The sequence below is a fragment of the Patagioenas fasciata genome, chromosome 25, assembly GCF_037038585.1.
Source record: "Patagioenas fasciata isolate bPatFas1 chromosome 25, bPatFas1.hap1, whole genome shotgun sequence".
In the NCBI taxonomy this organism is placed as follows: domain Eukaryota; kingdom Metazoa; phylum Chordata; class Aves; order Columbiformes; family Columbidae; genus Patagioenas; species Patagioenas fasciata.
Window position 1 is genome coordinate 6,457,241 of NC_092544.1, and position 19,356 is coordinate 6,476,596.

The window sequence follows — 19,356 nt, forward strand, 5'->3', positions numbered from 1 at the left end:
AAGTATTTGGTATGAAAGGGAAGAACATCAAAGCAACCAAGTTAAATGCAATATTAACACCAGACACACACTAAGAGCAGAACTGCAGGTGAACACGTTAAGGTAAACGAGTGTACTCAGTCTGACAAAACAACAAAGAAAAGTAGTTAAAACTACCGTTACAATAAACCTCTACTATCATCCTAAGCGATACTGTCTCACTGTAATATTCTCTATCACTCTGTTCACTGTCGTCTTTTCTATTTTACCTAAATCCTTAGGGCTGAGGATGATTTTTTCCATTTATTTTGCTACAGGACTCAGCACCAAGTAGTCTGATCACTCACTGAAGCTGACAGGCACCCAAACTACACAAATAAGTTAGAAAGCCTGGAGCTCTACTGTAATAGTTTGGTCAGCGGTAGAAATGTGAATGAGAACTTGAGACAGAAATGTTTAAACCAACATTATTTAAGTGGCAAAGATCAACACTCCCACCCAACTTGGTGTCATCTGCAAACTTACTAAGGCTGCACTCGAACCCCTTGTCCAGATCATTGATAAAGAGATTGAACAGAACTGGCCCCAGTGTTGAGCCCTGGGCAACACCACTCGTGGCCGGCCAACAACTGGATTGGATGCCATTCACTGCAACTCTTTGGTCCATAGTAAAGCTTGAAGTACTATTTCATTAACAGCCAATAAACTTCAAGCCTGCTACTTTCATATTCTATGCACTCTTTTAAAAGAACTTTTTGCCCTGCTAAATGTACAAACTTCAAACAACTGTAATGCGTTGTTTTGCAATGAACCACTAATATTCAGAGATGCTCTATTCCTGAGACAGAACAATCAGGATAGTAAAGCATCAGTTTGAAAACGGCAAGATGGAATTTAAGCATTCCGCCTTGATTAATTTTCACAGACTCTTCAATGCTGACAACTCTGAAAACAGAAAAAAAAATATTAAAAATGCAACATCTCTAACAGAGCAACACCCAAGTAACAAACCGTATTTTCAAGATATGATGGCTCAAAAAGGCATCAAATGTACACGCATCCAGAGAATGTAATTAAGACAAAAAACCATCTATAAGAATTTTTCAAAAGTATTTCTTTACGTTCTTTTGGAACCACTCAGTCACAATATGTTGGCTTCTGTCCAACAGAACTGGAAGCATACACAGTTTAGACTCTCGTTCTTGTACCCACTGCAAAGAGCATTACAGAGCTTCCATCAACAAAAAAACTACAGCAAATGGAACATGAGAAGCACAAAAAGAAAAAAAAAGTAAAAATGATGATACAGAAATGAGAATTTCGGAGGTTGTCCAATACTCTATCATCGCCATTTCATACATACATTAAAGAAGCAGTTAGACTTTGTAAACACTTGCTGAAAATGAACCTCCCCAAAGCCTCTGACATACAACTCTTCAGGTATACATAATCGATTTTTTTTCACTGGGTTGCTTAATAACCTTAAAAAACATTGTCTGAATGTTAGTCAATATTTACTAAATAGAGATAAATTCATCAACATATTAAAGTTAAACCATAGTTATAACCTCTATTTTACAGAAAAGGCACGAAGAGAGCAACACTGAATATAAAATAATTTTAACAACTCCTATCCCATTCAGTCATTGCCTTCCATACAAAGCTGGATGAAATTTCCACATGCTTCTGGTGCTTCTTTTGACCATAGCTCTGTATCTATATCTCCTGCTGTTGTCCGCGACAAAACCTATAGAGATAAATACATCATTAGTTTTATCGTAACTTTGTCACTGTGCAAATAATATCTTTGCTAAGTTAAACCGGTGCTTCTGAACTCCTTACATTACTAACAGCAGCAGACATTCGAATGTGCCAGGCAGCTGCTGTTATCCCAGACAGCATTGCCAGTTCCTAAGATGCAGTTCTGGATCGATACACATAGCAAGGCTTTGAGGCCAATAAGCTGTGGTACCCGACACACGAGAGAAACCTAGATACCCTTTATCGCTTCCATAATGAAGCAACATAGGAAACACAATTATGCCTTAAATCTCCAAAGGCATTATACCTCTCTCATGAGCAATACCATTAAATCAAATGAAAGATCATATTAAAATGAAGAACTTAGGCTACAGTCAAGAACAGAGGAAACGAAACCCTTCAAGGGCTGCTGTGCCATGGCCCCACACAGCACACACCGCCTTCGCCTCAGGCCGCATCTTCAGGGGCTGCACCGCCTCAAACTATTCAAACCGGCCCCGCAACGCGGACACCACCGCCACCACCACACCCGTGTCCTCCTCACCTCCCCCAGCCCTGCCACACGCAATTCCTTCACACCCCGCACCATTCAGCAGCAGCCCCTGTGCACACCGCGACCCCCGCACCCGGCTCCTCGCAGAGCGCGCGATCCACGCCCCGAGCGGCCCCGCGCCCCACGCCCCGCGCACGCGCGCCAGCAGCGGCTCCCGCCCGCAGCCCCCTCCCTGCGGGGCAGCGCAGCTCCCTCACCCCCGCCGGCCTGGGCTCGCCCACGGCAGCCCCTGCCCCCGGCGAGCCCCCCTTGCCGTTGGTGGGGGCTCCTGGATGCAGATGTTGCTCATGGTGGGGAAAAGCGAGTCCCAGCAGGGGACCAACCATCCAGGCCCGGCAGCCGGTTACGCTTCGCCTGCAACGCTGCCCGCCCCTCCGAACCTCCCGCCATCTCGGACGCATCTACGCAGCCCAGGGAGGTGGGGAGGTGGCTGCCCAAGCCGGGAGGAAGGAAGAAGGACGAAGGGATGAGTCCCCGTTTGAAGTCTCTACGGGAGTCACTGAGGAACAACTTCCTTTCAGAAAGACCTGCAGCCTTCTCCAGACATCTGCAGCCCCTCCCCGTGACTCCCGCCCGGTGCTGAGGTCCCCCGTCCTCCCTGTGAGAGGTACGGTCCAAGAGTGCGCCGGGCAAAGCCTTCCGGCGGGAGAGGCGGCGCCGCCAGCCCAGTCCGGGCGAGGACGGCGGCGGGAGGTGCGGAGGCGCTGCCGGGTAAGGGGCTCCCAGCCAGGTTTGCGGGGCCGGCAGTCTCAGTGGCCGCCTGGGCCCACGGCTGGCGTGTTGGAAAGGGGAAATAAGCGGCGGGCCGATGGAAAATGACGCGGGAAGGTGGCGGGGCCGCGCGTGCAGCGAGAGGCGGGGCGGGCGCGTTTCCCGGGGCTGCCGTGGAGAAGCGTTGCTCCGGGCGGCACAGCCGGGGCTCTGAACCAGGCGGCGTTGCGGTAGCGGGAGGGAGGCCGGGAAGCGGGCTGAGGGAAGCGGGCAGGGGCTGAGCGCAGCCGTGCACTCGCTCCCTTCTAGGCCTGCGGGGCCTCTCCGCAGCGTTTCGGGTGGATGAGGACCAAATGCTGTGTTCCTGTCGCCTGTTAGTATAAGCCACCTTCTGCAAAGCTGGATCCAAAGAGTGGTGGTTGTTCTTAGGCTTGGTTTTCCTTGCCGCTTTTGTTCTGGATTGTTTGTGTCCCACTAGATTATTGCTTCAATAGACCCGCTGAGAATGGTGGGGAGGCAGGACAAGCAGGAACACCTGCTCTGTTTGCAAGGGGTTTAGATGTACGTTAGACCAACATACAGCCATTGCTTCATCGTTCTTTCTTGATCCTGAGACGTGAGGAGCGTTTGACTGTTTTGAGTATTTCTTTGACATGACATTGCAAGGTACAGGTGTACTTTTGTTCCTTGTTTCTTGACATTTCCTTCCCTGTTCCTTACCTCCTTGACCCTCCTGGATTTCCCTCAAAAGACAGCCGTAAAACATGCGCCTAAGCACTGCTGAGTTTATAGACCCTGAAGATGATGGCAGAAAACCATGTGTTATAATGGAGCGTATGTATTGTTATTGCTTAGCTTTCCAGCACTCTTCATGGCATAGACCAGTAAGTTGTCCAAGTTTTCAAGTGAGTTTTCCAGCCTGGGGTTTGAAGGGTTCTCTGTTTATTTGAGTAAAATTTTCTGAAGACGGTGCTTGTCTCAGTAAATCAAAGTTTAAATTATTGGAGATGATGTACCCCCTTTCTGGTTTTCTGATTTCCGTCATGGGTTTCTTGTTATGTTTGCTTAATTATTTATTTACATAAATGACCTAGTTATTCAGGAAACTGTATATAACTGTTGAAGGCACTGATTTTTTCATACTCTGTTCAGTTGAAGATAGAAGGGCACTGTCGAGGGTTTAGATTGTGGGGTCTGGACTGGACTCTGCAGCAACCGGAGCTGGATTCAGTCTGTCACTGGCCTCAGTTCGCAGGGACGACTCGCAAGGTCCTCTCCTAATGTCACCACAGGGAAAAGGGACGAGATCCTCGTGATCTCCCACTTTTCTGTGAAGTATTCACGTGAATGGGATGTTACACACAGTTGGTCAGTTTTTGGTCACCTGTTTCTTGTTGTCCCTCTCACGAGATGTCCATCCGTGCTTATCAATAACCTCACATCCCATTGCTGTGTTCACCACAACATGGATCTGGTTCTCCAGGAAAATGCAGCTGATATGGAGCTTTCGCTGACAGGGAAATTCACTACAGGAGAAACTTGTTTTTTAACAAAACCAGGACAGGCAGCTGTTTATTTTGGAAATTCAGTTGTGACTTTCATTACACAGGCTCAGAAGGTAAAAATACCACCGATCTGGTTTTGAGGATGGGTCTCTGGGGTTTCTCTTTTTCAGAGTCCTGTCCTGTTGTGTCTGTTTAACTAAACTGTGGGCTCAGATGGGAAAATTGCGCACTTTCTGTAACTGAAGTTTGTACTGTTCTGATCCGCTATCTCCACGCTTTTCTGTTACTCTTTTAACTTTAATTCACATTTACTTTGTTGCACCCGTTAGTTCTTTGTATTTGGTGCCACGTTTCCTGGATTCAGAATCACTTCGCAATTTGTTTCGCTTTTTAAAAACATTTTTCTCTCTGTCTTTTGCCACTTTTCAGGAGTGATTATTTATCTCTTTTTTTTTTTTTTTTAATTGCCTTTTTAAGACAAGTCTTGCAATTAAAACGTCAGTTACTTCAGAGTTTCCATTGAATGTCTGTCAGCACCCACGCACTGCTATAATTTATAAGTACACTTGTTGTGGATCACTGGAGTGTCACAGCTGTTACTGTGTTCATACTGTAACTGAAGAAATGCATAAGCTTTCAGAGAAGTTGAATAATTGTTAAAATTATAATGGAAAGGTCATAATGAATCAAGTGGGGATTTGGCAATAAGTTATGTAAAACTAAATGATCCATAGCCGTTTATAGTCGCCAAATTTGTTCTGATAAATTGCTGCACAGAAAAGTGACCTTAGAAATGCACTGGTTTGCTTTTCTTTAAGTTATTTTTAAGAGATTTTAGTGTATTTAGTATCCGGAGAAGTGATAACTCCTGTCTGCATGGTGACTTTGTTAGGCCAGATTTAAAAGAAACTTGAGAGTTCTGCTTAGCAACATCAAATTGATGAGATTTTCTCTTTCAGGTGGCAATAAGGACAACACCAGAGCAGGATGCAAGAAGTGTGACTGCCGTGAGTCTGTAGCTTAGCATTCCTGTGTATTCCGAATTACATCCATAAGTTACAAACCATCTTTTGAATTCATTTTATTTCTTTTATTATTTCCACAGGTGTCCCAGACCTTCTTGGCTTCCAGCCCCAGTGGCATTTGTGATCCCCAGGTCACCTCCCTCTCCCTGGGAGCGTCTGCTCCTTTTCTGGCTGCCAGCCTGGACTCGTTGAGTAGGCAAGTGTGACGTGCTGCCCCCTGCAGCTTCAGGTCTTGTCCTTGTGCTCATTGTCCTTGGACCACGTAGCTGAAATGACCCCGTACTTCACCGGCTGAAGTTCGGTCTTCCATGGTGCACCAGACGTTCTTGTTTTCTCCACCCCGTTTTTCTGCAGGGCTTCAAGGAAGAACGCGAGGAGCAGGGAGCGTTCCTGGGACAGTTCACTTTCCTGGCGGCGCTGAATCCCAGCCAGACCTTCCAGCTGAAGGTACGGGGACACAGAGGGAGGGGAACTGTAGGAGAGGAGGAGAAATGCAGTTGAATGGTCAGAGGCTTCCCTGCCAAAGGGTACAGGCAGCCCTGTCCTTGAGCGTGTGCCACGCTGGCCTTTCTTCTGCTTTCACTTCCTGGAGGCGGATGCCTGCACTGCCGTCTTCTCTTTCATTTTGGGTGCTTAGTGCTTAGAAGCACCACAGTTGAAGCTGGAACCAGCTTGACTGTCTGGACCCCAAGTGCACACAAGTGGCCACATCCCGTAGGATGCACGACTGCTGGTCTGCCAGTTAGAGACCAGAAATACTGGGCTTCCTGAGGGTTCTGTAGGTGCAGGCAATGACCAGAGACAGGGAGGCCATTCTGTTTCCATGGCTTTCTAGAAAAGGCAAAGAGACGTTATAGTGACCCCAGTACGGGGTCTTCTGACTGTGGAAGCCTGTGCCCCAAAGCAGGTGAGAGCTTTCCAGTGTATTTGCTGAGCCATGTGGTCGCTGCTTCTTCCTTTGCTGTTCTCGTGGCCCAATGGGGTAGAGCAGGATAAGAACATCTTGACCACGACAGCTCAAAAGCCCCCGCGGGGCAGCAGGAAGGAAGCTGCTGATCGAGGCCGTCGCTGCGGCGCTTCTGTCAGTGCTCACGGGCCAGAGAGGAAAAGGCGACTCATTTCTCCTTGTCATTGCAGAACGAGCTCCCTGGGGTCGTGAATTACATCAGGCTGCAAGTGCTGAGCAACTGGGGCCACCCGGACTACACCTGCCTGTATCGGTTCAGGGTGCACGGGGATCCGCCCAAAGATGGGGGAGAGGTGCCAGTTCCATCTGTCAATAAATTCCATTAATGTTCACCCAGTGGAGTTCCCGTCTGCTTTGCCTGTGATGCTGCCTGGTCCTCCCTGAGCTCGCTGGAGCTCCCCGTCCTTCTCTCAACCCACCAGCTTATGGGAGACTTCAGGAGTCCACAGCAAGGTTTTCCTAATTAAAAGAAACAGGAAAACTCCGTAACAAATCTGCAGAAAGCCTGACATCCACACACTCGCTGCCTACACAGGAACATCAGCAAGGCCCTTCCTGTGCACTAAAGATGGAATTAATGGACAGGTTTCCTGTGCAGGAAGCAACTAAGGATCAGCTGGGTGGAACCATCTGTTGTTACCTGTTTTCACAAGAAGCAGAAGCTGCTTCAGCTGCCATCTTTCAGTCTGTTGCTGATGAGAAAATGGAAGTGTCTTTTTTTGTAAGAAGGCAACCTTAATTGTAAAGTTGGTTCCTGGACTTATTTGCCTCTCTGGGTACCTATGGACTTAATAGCCCAGGAACCCTTACAGAGTGATTAGCAAAGCAATCCCAGGACACTTAAGAGATCCCATGCCCACACCAGTCCGTCTTTCCTTTTCACCCGAGCTCCCCAGGCCCCAGGGCAGGAGCAGGCAGGGCAGTCGTGCACTCGGGCTGCACCAGGGAGGGGAGAGCAGGACCAGCGCTTGGCACCCAGGGCTGGGAGCAGCAGTTTGTGCTCTGAGCTGGGGCTTAGTCCATGTGCAAGCCCAGCACGGATCCAGATACCAAACTGAGGGTGTCAGTTCATCCCCGGTGCCACACGCACGGCACCTTTTCCCATCGCCTCCTCCCGATGAGCTGTTTTCCAGCCCCTTCCAGCTCAGCCCAGCCCAGCTCAGACACCTGCGCTCTGGCTCAGGGCTGCCTGGGGCTGGTGACCCTCGGAGCAGCAGCAGGAACCGCTCTGCCCCTGGGTGTGGGGCTGTCCCTCCGCTGAGCCCTCGGGCCCAGGGCTGCTGAACTGGGCCATGGTGGGGCCCAGGGGTGCTGAGGTCCACAGGTCCCCCCGGTGTGTCCGTGCTGGGAGACACCTGCTCCTGCAGCACCCCTGGTACTGATCCCGAGCCTGGTCCATCCTCACCCAGAAGAACACTTTAGTTTGGTTTTTTTCTTAAAACTGGAGATAATTCACAGAATCACAGCATTGCCTGGGTTGGAGAAGACCTCAGAGATCATCCAGTCCAGGCCTTGGTCCAACTCCAGTCCGTTCACCAGATCATGGCACTCGGTGCCGTGTCCAATCTCAGGTTACAAACCTCCAGGGCCGGTGAGTCCAGCACCTCCCTGGGCAGCCATTCCAATGCTGACCACTCTCTCTGCACAGAATTGCTTTCTCATCTCCAGCCTCAATTTCCCCTGGCAGAGTCGAAGCCCCTGCCCCCTTGTCCTATTGCTGACTGCCTGGGAGAAGAGCCCAATCCCCCCTGGCTAGAACTGCCCTTCAGGTCGTTCTAGAGAGTGCTGAGCTCCCCTCTAAGCCTCCTCTGCTCCAGACTGAACAAGCCCAGCTCCCTCAGCCTCTCCCCATAGGGCTTGTGTTCAAGTCCCTTCCCCAGTCTTGTTGCTCTTCTCTGGACCCGCTCCAGCACTTCAATCTCTTTCCTGAGCTGAGGGGCCCAGAACTGAACACAACACTCCAGGTGTGGCCTCCGCAGTGCAGAGCACAGGGGAAGGATCACTGCCCTTGTCCTGCTGACCACGCTGGTTTGGGTACAGGACAGGACACCATTGGCCTTCTTGGCCACCTGGGCACACTGTTGGCTCCTGTTGAGCTTCCTGTCCATCAGTCCCCCCAGGTCCCTTTCTGCCTGACTGCTCTCCAGCCGCTCTGTGCCAGCCTGGAGCGCTGCAGGGGTTGTTGTGGCCAAAGGGCAGCACCCGGCACTTGGCCTTGGTGAACTTCATCCCATTGGAATCGAACCCATTTTTCCAGTCTGTCAGATCCCTCTGCAGAGCCCTCCTGCCTTCCAGCAGCTCCACACTCCCTCCCAACTTGGTGTCAGCAGCAAATTTGCTGATGATGGTCTCAATGCCCTCATCTAAATCATCAATAAAGACGTTAAACAGGACTGGACCCAACAGTGACCCTGGGGACAGCACTGGTGACTGGTCAGCTGGATGCAGCCACGTTCCCCAGCACTCTCTGGGCCCGGCCCTCCAGCCGGTTCTGAACCCAGCAGAGAGTGCGCTTGTCCAAGCCATGGGCTGCCAGCTTTTGCTGGAGTACATTATGGGAGACAGTGTCAAAGGCTTTGCTGCAGTCCAGATAGACCACGTCTACAGCTTTCCCCTCGTCCACCAGGTGGGTGACCCGATCATAAAAGGAGATCAGGTTGGTCAGACAGGACCTGCCCCTCCTAAACCCGTGCTGGCTGGGTCTGATCCCTTGTCCATCCTGAGGGTGCTGTGTGATTGCACTCAGGATGATCTGCTCCACAGCCCTGCCAGGCACCGAGGTCAGGCTGACAGGCCTGGAGTTGCAGCCCTTTTTGTGGATTGGGGTAAAAATCAAATATTTTACGCTTTAAAGTGTGTGTCAAGCATATTCCAGTTAACTGTGAAAGTTCTGTTGCACAGGTCATTTAGTTCATCGCGCGGTTCTGCTGCCCTGCTAAAGTGGCACAAGCTCAAGATCAAACTCCGACTGAGCCCTCGAGCACCCAGCAAACAGCGGAACCATCGAAGGCCCTGGCGTTCGCATGGAAACAATTCCTTTCTAGAATGCATGGGTGTTGCTGGTGACATTAAAAGTCCCCTGAAAGCCCAAAGTCAAACTGATAGTTCCTATTCCTTTTATTAATTGTGCATTAAAAACAGTCTGTAAAAATAATTTAAATTATCAAATTTTCAAAACAGATAAAATGTATTGAAGACCTTTATATACGACCACACAGAGCATACTTTTTAAATTTCCACTTCTATCAGTTCTGAAATGTTACAGTGCCCTTCCTGCATCTCAGTTTTTGAATTTGCTGCTTTTTCATCTTTAGATTTTCCAGCTGATTTTCTTGTAAACTAACGCACTCATTTCATCTCTTTCTCATGTCTACGCATCCTTCTCCTTTGTTATTTGCTTCCGAGGCTTCTTGGCTCCTCTGTAAAAACAGATGTACATAACGTTTTGTGCAGAATGTATTAGAGCAAACCTATATACTTTTCCAGAAACATTTTAAAAATTAAACTTTCAGCAGTTCTAGAAGCAACGGGAAAACCAATCATCCTACTGTAATCCACCCGTGCTTGGAAATGTGCTGCTCTAGTTTTTTCCTCTAAAACCTTCCCCAGCAGATCTGGTGCTTGCACAAAGAGCCCAAATGCAGCAGCACAGCTGCTGGAGGGTTTCACAAGGCGGTTTTGGGTTGTTTGTATCTGTGCGGTGCCTCAGCAGAATTTGTATCTCGGGCTGGAGTCAGAAGGCCCCATACAGAACAGGGAACTGCCCGGGTGAACTGGAACTGACCGCTGGGTCACCTGGGCTTTGGAACACAAAGTCACAAAGTTGCACTTTCCTGAGCCACCCGCTCTGGACCGATCTCCCAGAGCAAGCTCGTGCTCTCCAAACACCCACGGGACCATCTGTATGGGGATGGAGCAGAAGGCTTGGCGAGGAGGTTGGTTGAATGTAAATACGCTCCAGTGACTTGCACCTGTCTGTAGAACAGCACACACGTCACACCAATTGTCCTACTGACCCTGTGTGCCCGATGAGCAGAACCTCTGTGTTAGATAACACAGGCCTGCGAGAAACTCTGGGCCCTTATGGCTGTTGTTGCTTTATCCATGCGAGCCACGGAACCTGACACACCAATATGATGTTCACAGAGTTCGCTTTATTGTCGGACCGGGCTGGCTTTATAGCAAAGCTGCCCTGTCCACGCGCCTTACAACAACGTGATTGGTTGTAACTCGTGTTATACAATAACATGATAGCCTGCATGTACTGTCCACGCGCTCTGCACGCATGTGTCCGCCGATTGCTCACTCATTATTACCTTTAATGGTGCTCCTTTAGTCTCTTTTGTCTCTGGCTTCACCTCTCAGCCAGGCTGGCGACAACCCCATCCCCCTGGGGCGGGGGGGTGCTCTGCCACTACATCTCCCCCTCTTTTATTTAATATTAACAATACGCCATATCATGCTTTAAATACAGTGTGAAATACAGGGTAAGAACATTAAGGCTAATACAATTACAATTAACAAGAACAAACCTGTTTTCAATATTCCTTTTAACCAAACAAGGCATTCACCCCAAAAAACCCAGTATCTTCTGTTATTTTCTTGTTCTGCAAATCTTCTATCTTTTTAACTTTTAAGTTCAAACAACACATACAATCAAACTCTTCATAACTGTGAACATGTCCAATAACAAAAAATTAATTGCTGCTCTGTTTTACAAAGTGGTATTCTCAACATTGGCTACATTCGTTGCTTAAAGCGATAACATGTCTGAGGTTAAGGGTTGTCATCACTGCAATCGGTTTCTTCTCTGTTAGCTGGCCAAGGTCTCACCCACTTTGCTGGGATCCATGAATTTTTGTGGTTACCTGTAGAAACACAAGCATATCCCCTTCCCCAGGTTATTAGTGACATAGGACCTTCCCATTGTTGTGTTGTCGGATTAAACACACTAACCTTAGGCACATTTTCGGAAAAATCTTTGACATTTTTGATATGGTGCATAACAACCGGTTCCATTTCAGTTTCACTTTTAGGATTAAGCCAGTTCAGCACATACAATGCCTTCATCAATACCTCTTCTGGGCTCACACCAATTCCCCCTTGTTTTTTCAAAACAGACAAAAGACTTTTTAATGCACCGTGTGCACGCTCAATAATTGCTTGGCCAGTAGAATTATAAGGGACTCCAAACAGGTGTTGTACCTTCCACTGGGTGAGGAAGGCTGCAAGTCTGTCAGAGTGGTATGCAGGACCATTATCTGTTTTGATTTGTGTAGGGACACCCATGACAGCAAAAGCCTGTAATAGATGACGCTTTACCGCTTTTGCATTTGCTGAGGTCAAGGCTGTAGCCCACAGCAGTCCTGAACAGGTATCTATGGAGACATGAATGTACTTTTGTCTGCCAAATGGTGCAAATTCAGTAATATCAGTTTGCCATAACTGACCTGGCTGCAAGCCCCGAGGATTTACTCCCTTTTGTTGGAGAGGGACTATGCGGGCACAATCAGGACAAGCTGCGATAATGGCTCGAGCTTGTTCCTTTGTAATTGTAAACTGCTTTCGGAGTGCTGCTGAGGATTGATGAAAGAATTCGTGAGCTTGTCTGGCTTGTTCAAAAGGGGATATATCTGCTACTGCCACAAGTTTGTCTATGGTGCTGTTTCCCTCTACTAGACCACCTGGTATGTTAGTATGGCTTTTTATATGCATGATAAATACTGGTGCTGTCCTATAATCTAATACGTTCCACAAATCTAACAATGCTTCAAACAACAAGGAATTGGAAACTCGCTGCAAAAGCGCTCTATGTATTCTTTGTACAATTCCCACAACATAAATAGAATCTGTTACCAGATTAACTGGAGAGTTATGCCATTTTTGCAATGCTGCTAAGCATATTGAGGGCAGTTTCTTTTAATATGTCCTGTCTGTTTGCAAGTAAAATATGCAAGAACAAGAAGAAGGGCTTCCACCTTTCGTTGCAGGCTTAAGTGCTGCAGCCAAGGCCGCAGCGTGGGCTTGAGCATGTATTTTTGCTTTTTCTACCTCCTGTTGCATAATTGGTACCTGTGTGCAAGCTTCCACCATCTCTGCTAAAGAAGCAGTTTTTCCCAAACCGGCTAATATCTGTTGGCATTGGGTGTTTGCATTCATCATGGCCAAATCTTTCCCCACAGCAGCTTTTGCCTCTGGAATCAAGTTAGGAGAGGCATCTATCACTTCTTTTAAACGATCCACAAATGTCATATATGGTTCCCCAGGATCCCACTCTATTGTAGAATAGGGTGGCACAGGGTTACCTATATTTGGCAATTCTTTCACTGCCGCCAAGGCAAGCCCTTGCGTTTGCTGCAAAATCCTTGGATGAAGTGCTGCCTGAGTAGCACCATCCGCATATTGCCCACGACCCAGTAACTGGTCCATGCTAGCTAACCGCAACGGATCATCAGCTGGTAAACGAACATTTTCTAATACTGCCAATTCCACTTTCCCCTGCCACTTGTCCAAGAACAGCAAATACCCCGTTGGAGGAAGCAATAACTCCATCAATGCCCTAATATCTGTTTGAGTTAGTACTTGCCCCTTGAAAAATGAATTGATTAGCTGCATCACATGCTTATTATCCATACCATATTGCATAACTGCACTTTGCAACTGCTTAACCGTTTTCCAATCAAAAGGCGACCACTGCCTTTGTCCTCTATTATCTATGTGCACTGGCATTGCTGTAATACTACCAGGTAACATGATCCCTTCAATAGTTGCATCTCTGATTACCCCTTGCCAACGTTGCCCTGCATTATAAGAATGATCTCGAGGAATATCTCTACCCTGATGCACAGGGGCAGCACCCAAATTATCATTATTATCACTGCTATACAATTCCCTTGTGTTTCCCTGTGGATCAGTAAGTCGGCGCATATTTGCAAACCGATCTGCTAACCCAGTCTCCAGCCCTTTTCCATATCGCACTCTCAAATATTCATCTGCTTCTCTTACAGACCACATCCCATCTTCAACACATTGTCCAGCCCATTTTTGTATTCGCTCCCTTTTGATACGGAGCTCCTCGGGAGCGAGGTCTAATTCCACCCCCTCCCTTTCCTGTTTTCCCCGTTTTTCACATTCCCTGCCAATTGCCTCCAGCCCGTCCTTAATTGCATCTGACGCCTTTTTATATGCTATTAACCGCGAAGTTTTACTGTTACCGCCATCTAGTCGTTTCATAGCTTCTAGAACTTCTTGCATCTGGCTCTCCTGCCGTCTCAGTAAGTCCTTCAGGCTCTGCACGTGGCTCTCCTCCTGGCAGTCAGGGCGATTCTGCGGGGCTCCGTCCTGGTGTTCCATCGGGTCCTCCGGCAAGGGCACGTCGGCTGGATTAACTTGTCCTGGCTTGTTGAAACTTGCCGGTTGCTGCCATTCGTCGTTGGAGCCAGGCAATGGCTCAACGGGCGCAGAGGGTAGAATTTGCTCTCCGCCCCAGAACTCCAGATCTGATACGGGACATACCAGCGGTGTTGATTCTTCGGAGTTCTCGGAGGGTGGGCAGCTCGCGGCGGGCGGCTCCGAGGGGACGGCACACAGCTCGGCTCCTCTGAGACTTCCTGCATCAGCTGCCTGACCTCCCGCCAGGGTCCGGCGAGATCGCAAGCCTCGCGGCTCCCCCTTGTAACCGCTTCCCATAGTTCGGTCCCTATGTCCTCCCATGTACCGGGAGAAAAAAATTCGTCCGTCGAACGGACACAGCCCTTACGCTGGGCGAATAGTAAAAGGCGCTCCACCGCGTCTTTTTCCAAAATTCTTCCTGTTCTTGCAGCCAGCTGCAGAATACTTCTCACTATTATTTTTCCTTCCACGGATGCCGTGTTTCCCACGCCACCTGCTCCCCCCAGGCCTACTTTCCGCTATGATTGAGCGCCGGGCTGGTGTCGCCCCCAGGTGGCGTCCTCGCGTCTTCACTTCCGGCGATCTTGCTTCGATACGAAGGATCACGTCGGGGTCACCAAAGTGTTGCTTTATCCATGCGAGCCACGGAACCTGACACACCAATGTGATGTTCACAGAGTTCGCTTTATTGTCGGACCGGGCTGGCTTTATAGCAAAGCTGCCCTGTCCACGCGCCTTACAACAACGTGATTGGTTGTAACTCGTGTTATACAATAACATGATAGGCTGCATGTGCTGTCCACGCGCTCTGCACACATGTGTCCGGCGATTGCTCACTCATTATTACATTCTAATGGTGCTCCTTTAGTCTCTTTTGTCTCTGGCTTCACCTCTCAGCCAGGCTGGCGACAACCCCATCCCCCTGGGGCAGGGGGGGGCTCTGCCACTACACAGCCCCTCACCAGCTCCGTTCCCTCCTCTGCACTCTCTCCAGTGCCTCAATGTCCTTACAATGAGGGGCCCAAAACTGAACACAGGAGTCAAGCTGCAGCCTCACCAGCGCCAAGTACAGTGGCACAATCATTATTCCTGATACAAGCCAGGAGGCCAGTGGCCTCTTGGTCACCTGGGCACACGCTGGCTCATGTTCAGCTGCTGTCACCAACACCCCCAGGTCCTTTTCCTTTTCCAGCCGCTCTTCCCCAGCCTGCAGTGTCCATGGGATTGTTGTGGCCCAAGCGCAGGACCCGGCACTTGGCCTTGATGAACCTCAGGCAACTGGCCTCAGACCATCGATCCAGCCGGGCCAGACCCCTCTGCATGGCCTTCCCAGCCTCCAGCACAGCAACACTCCCACCCAATTTGGCGTCATCTGCAAACTCACTGAAGGTGTGCTCGATTCCCTCGTTCAGATCATTGATAAAGAGATTAAATAGAACTGGCCCCATACTGAGCCCTGGGGACACCACTCATGACCGGACAACAGCTGATTTGTCTCTGTTGACCACAGCTCTTTGGGCCCTCCATCCAGTTCTTTACCCATCGCAGATTCACCAGCCAGACCATGAGCTGCAGCTTCTGCAGGAGAGAAGGGAACAGGGGGTTCTGGGGCAGAGGTGGGATCTGTGGGGCAGAGGTAGGATCTGTGGGGCAGAGATAGGATCTATGGGGCAGAGGTGGGATCTGTGGGGCAGATGGGTTGTGGCCAAGGCTGCAAATGGTACCTGGGTGCAATATGAGCAGCAGGTCAGGGAGGTGAATCCTCCCCCTCTGCTCTGCCCTGGGGAGGCCACATCTGGAATTCTGGGTCCTGTTCTGGGCTCCCAGTTTGAGAAGGACCAGGAATTACTGGAGAGGGTCCAGTGGAGGGACACAGAGATGCTGAGGGGTCTGGAGCATCTTTGTGATGAGGAGACACTGAGAGAGCTGGGGCTGTTGAGCTGGAGAAGAGAAGCTGAGAGGGATCTGATCCATGGATCAATATCTCAGGGTGGGTGTCAGAGGATGGACCAGACTCTGTTCAGTGGTGCCCAACGCCAGGGTGAGGGGCAACGGGCACAGACTGAAACACAGGAGGCTCCATCTGAACATGAGCAGAAACTTCTCTGCTGGGAGGTGCCAGAGCCTGAAGAGAAGCTGCTAAATTAACGTACACTGTGATTAAGTGACAAAAGACGTGCTCATCATTAACCAATTCACATGATCAACACTTTCTGACCACCTGCGAAACGAGGGGATGTAATTATTCACGTTTTAGAGCCTTCTGCACAACAAGAGGGAGACAGAAGATGAAGTGATGCATTGTTTAGAAGCAGAGTGCTGAGCTTATATTGAACTAATAGTTATTACATGTATTGTAAGTAAGAAAATCAACAATTATAACCAACATAATCAATTCTTAGTATAGACGTATGTCAAAATTTCCAAAAATTGTAATACATATGTAATAAATACATGAATATAAGCAGCGCAAGAGCATCGAGTCGCTGGAGCGCTGATGGGGGACAGTCCCCAGAGCTCCCGGGCTGTAAATAAAACAATGGGATTAACAGCAGACTCGGCTCTGCTGTGAAGTTTGTGTCTCAGTTTACACACGACCCTGAGCGATCTGCTCCGGTGACCACGTGTGAGCAGGGGCTGCACGGGGATCTGCAGAGGCCCCTTCAACACAGCCGGGTGAGGGTCCGGAGACTCCGTGACTCTGTGACTGTGACTGTGACTCTGTTCACAGAATCCCAGAATGTCAGGGGTTGAAGGGCCCTGGAAAGCTCATCCAGTGCAATCCCCCCATGGAGCAGGAACACCCAGCTGAGGTTCCACAGGAAGGGGTCCAGGCGGGTTTGAATGTCTGCACAGAAGGAGACTCCACAACCTCCCTGGGCAGCCTGGGCCAGGCTCTGACACCCTCACCCCAAACAAGTTTCTTCTCATCTTTCAGTGGAACCTCCTGTGTTCCAGTTTGCACCCATTGCCCCTTGTCCTGTCACTGGTTGTCACCCAGAAGAGCCTGGCTCCATCCTCCTGACACTGCCCCTTTCCATATTGATCCCCAGAAATGAGTCCCCCCTCAGTCTCCTCTTCTCCGGCTCCAGAGCCCCAGCTCCCTCAGCCTTTCCTCACACGGGAGATGCTCCACTCCCTTCAGCATCTTGGTGGCTGCGCTGGACTCTCTGCAGCAGTTCCCTGTCCTTCTGGAGCTGAGGGGCCACAACTGGACACAAGATTCCAGGTGTGGTCTCCCCAGGGCAGAGCAGAGGGGCAGGAGAACCTCTCTGACCTACTGACCACCCCCCTTCTAACCCACCCCAGGTCCCATTGGCTTCCTGGCCACAAGGGCCCAGTGCTGGCTCATGGTCACCCTGCTGTCCCCAGGACCCCCAGCTCCCTTTCCCCTACACTGCTCTCTAATGGATCATTCCCCAACTTACACTGGAACCTGGGGTTGTTCCTGCCCAGATTCAAGACTCTACACTTGCCCTTGTTCTATTTCATTAAACTTTTACGCACTGTGACTCTGACTGCAAATGTGATTCTGTGACTGTGACTGTGACTGTGACTCAGCCTCAGGGTCCCAGCCCAGCAGGAACAGGCTGGGAAATCTCCTCATGGGCCCAACAGGGACAGGGTGGGACCCACAACCTCAGCCCCACCAGGAGGGACCCACAATTGGTCAGGTTCTGGACCTTCAACCACCCCCCACCCCAGACCCCCAACTGTCCCCCAACCTTGGCCAGCCAATCAAAAGCCTGGAGCAGTGCAGGGTGGGGGCGGGTAGAGCTTTGATCTGGGGGCCAAGGGGCATTCCAGGCAGTAGAGGGGGGATCTGTGGGGCAGAGGGGGATCTGCGGGGCTCTGTTGGGATCTATGGGGCAGATGGGGATCTGTGGGGCTCCGTGGGGCTCTGTGGGAATTTATGGGGCAGAGAGGGACCTGTGGGGCTCTGTGGGGATCTATGGGGCTGAGGACAGAATCTGTCAGGCAGAGATCAGATCTGTGTGGCAGATATGGGATCTGTGGGGCACACTGGGGTTCTATGGAGCAGAGGAGGGGATCTATGGGGCAGATGGGGGTTTTATGCGGGAGAGAAGGGAATTTGTGGGGCAGATGTGGGATCTATGGGGCAGATGGGCGTTCCAGGCAGTAGAGAGGGGATCTATGGGGGCAGAGTGTGATCTGTGGGTCTCTGTGGGGCTCCATGGGGATCTATGGGGCCGAGGACAGGATCTGTCAGGCAGAGATCAGATCTATGTGGCAGATATGGGATCTGTGGGGCAGATGGGGGTCCTTTGGAGCAGAGGAGGGGCTCTGTGGGGCAGAGAAAGGGATCTGTGGGGAGACATGGGATCTGTGGGGCAGATTGGCGTTTTTTGGAGCAGAGGAGGGAATTTGTGGGGCAGAGATGGGTTTTGTGGGGCAGAGATGGGTTCTGTGGGGCAGAGATGAGATCTGTGGGACAGACATGGGATCTATGGGGCAAATGGGGCTTTTATGGGGCACAGGAGGGAATTTATGGGGCAGAGATGGGTTTTGTGGGGCAGAGATGGGTTCTGTGGGGCAGAGATGAGATCTGTGGGGCAGACATGGGATCTATGGGGCAAATGGGGCTTTTATGGGGCACAGGAGGGAATTTATGGGGCAGAGATGGGTTTTGTGGGGCAGAGATGGGTTCTGTGGGGCAGAGATGAGATCTGTGGGGCAGACATGGGATCTATGGGGCAAATGGGGATTTTATGTGGCACAGGAGGGAATTTATGGGGCAGAGATGGGTTTTGTGGGGCAGAGATGGGTTCTGTGGGGCAGAGATGAGATCTGTGGGGCAGACATGGGATCTGTGGGGCAGACATGGGATCTATGGGGCAAATGGGGCTTTTATGGGGCACAGGAGGGAATTTATGGGGCAGAGATGGGTTTTGTGGGGCAGAGATGGGTTCTGTGGGGCAGAGATGAGATCTGTGGGGCAGACATGGGATCTATGGGGCAAATGGGGCTTTTATGTGGCACAGGAGGGAATCTGCAGGGCAGAGATGGGATCCGTGGGGCGGGGGAGGGGATGATGCGGCACAATGCGGGGAGGGACCCAGCTGTCCCCCCCAGGAATGTGTCACCTCGCGGGGCCACTTGTCACCTCCCGAAGACAAAGTGGACACTGTGTCCTGGGGCGGCTGCCAGACCCCCCGCTCCCCCCCCCCCACCAGCCCCACGGCGCCGCGCTGGGCGGACATGAGAACAATCCCCCGCCCCCCATGTCCCGATATAGACCTGGCAGCCACCAGCTGTCACCACCCCACAAGTGACAGGACATTGGCCAGGGACCCAGGCATCCGGGCCCCATAGACACCCCCCCCCCCCCAACCCCATTCCCCACAGGGGACCCAGGCGTCCGGGACCCACAGACACCCCCCAAATCCCACCTCTAAAGGGGTCCGAGAAGCTCTTACTCTGCCCCATAGTGCTGCCCCATAG

At 50.5% G+C, this 19,356-nt stretch overlaps 1 protein-coding gene across 1 annotated transcript; it reads left to right on the forward strand.

Moving 5' to 3' along the window:
• Window positions 1–866: 866 nt before the first annotated feature.
• LOC136112394 (uncharacterized) lies at window positions 867–6,833 on the forward strand. Its single transcript, XM_071799053.1, has 7 exons — window positions 867–1,048; window positions 1,688–1,757; window positions 2,108–3,004; window positions 5,469–5,516; window positions 5,615–5,730; window positions 5,889–5,981; window positions 6,672–6,833. Exons 1-6 carry the CDS (start codon window positions 867–869, stop codon window positions 5,953–5,955), a joined length of 1,380 nt encoding a protein of 459 aa, XP_071655154.1. The 3' UTR covers window positions 5,956–5,981; window positions 6,672–6,833.
• Window positions 6,834–19,356: the final 12,523 nt, after the last annotated feature.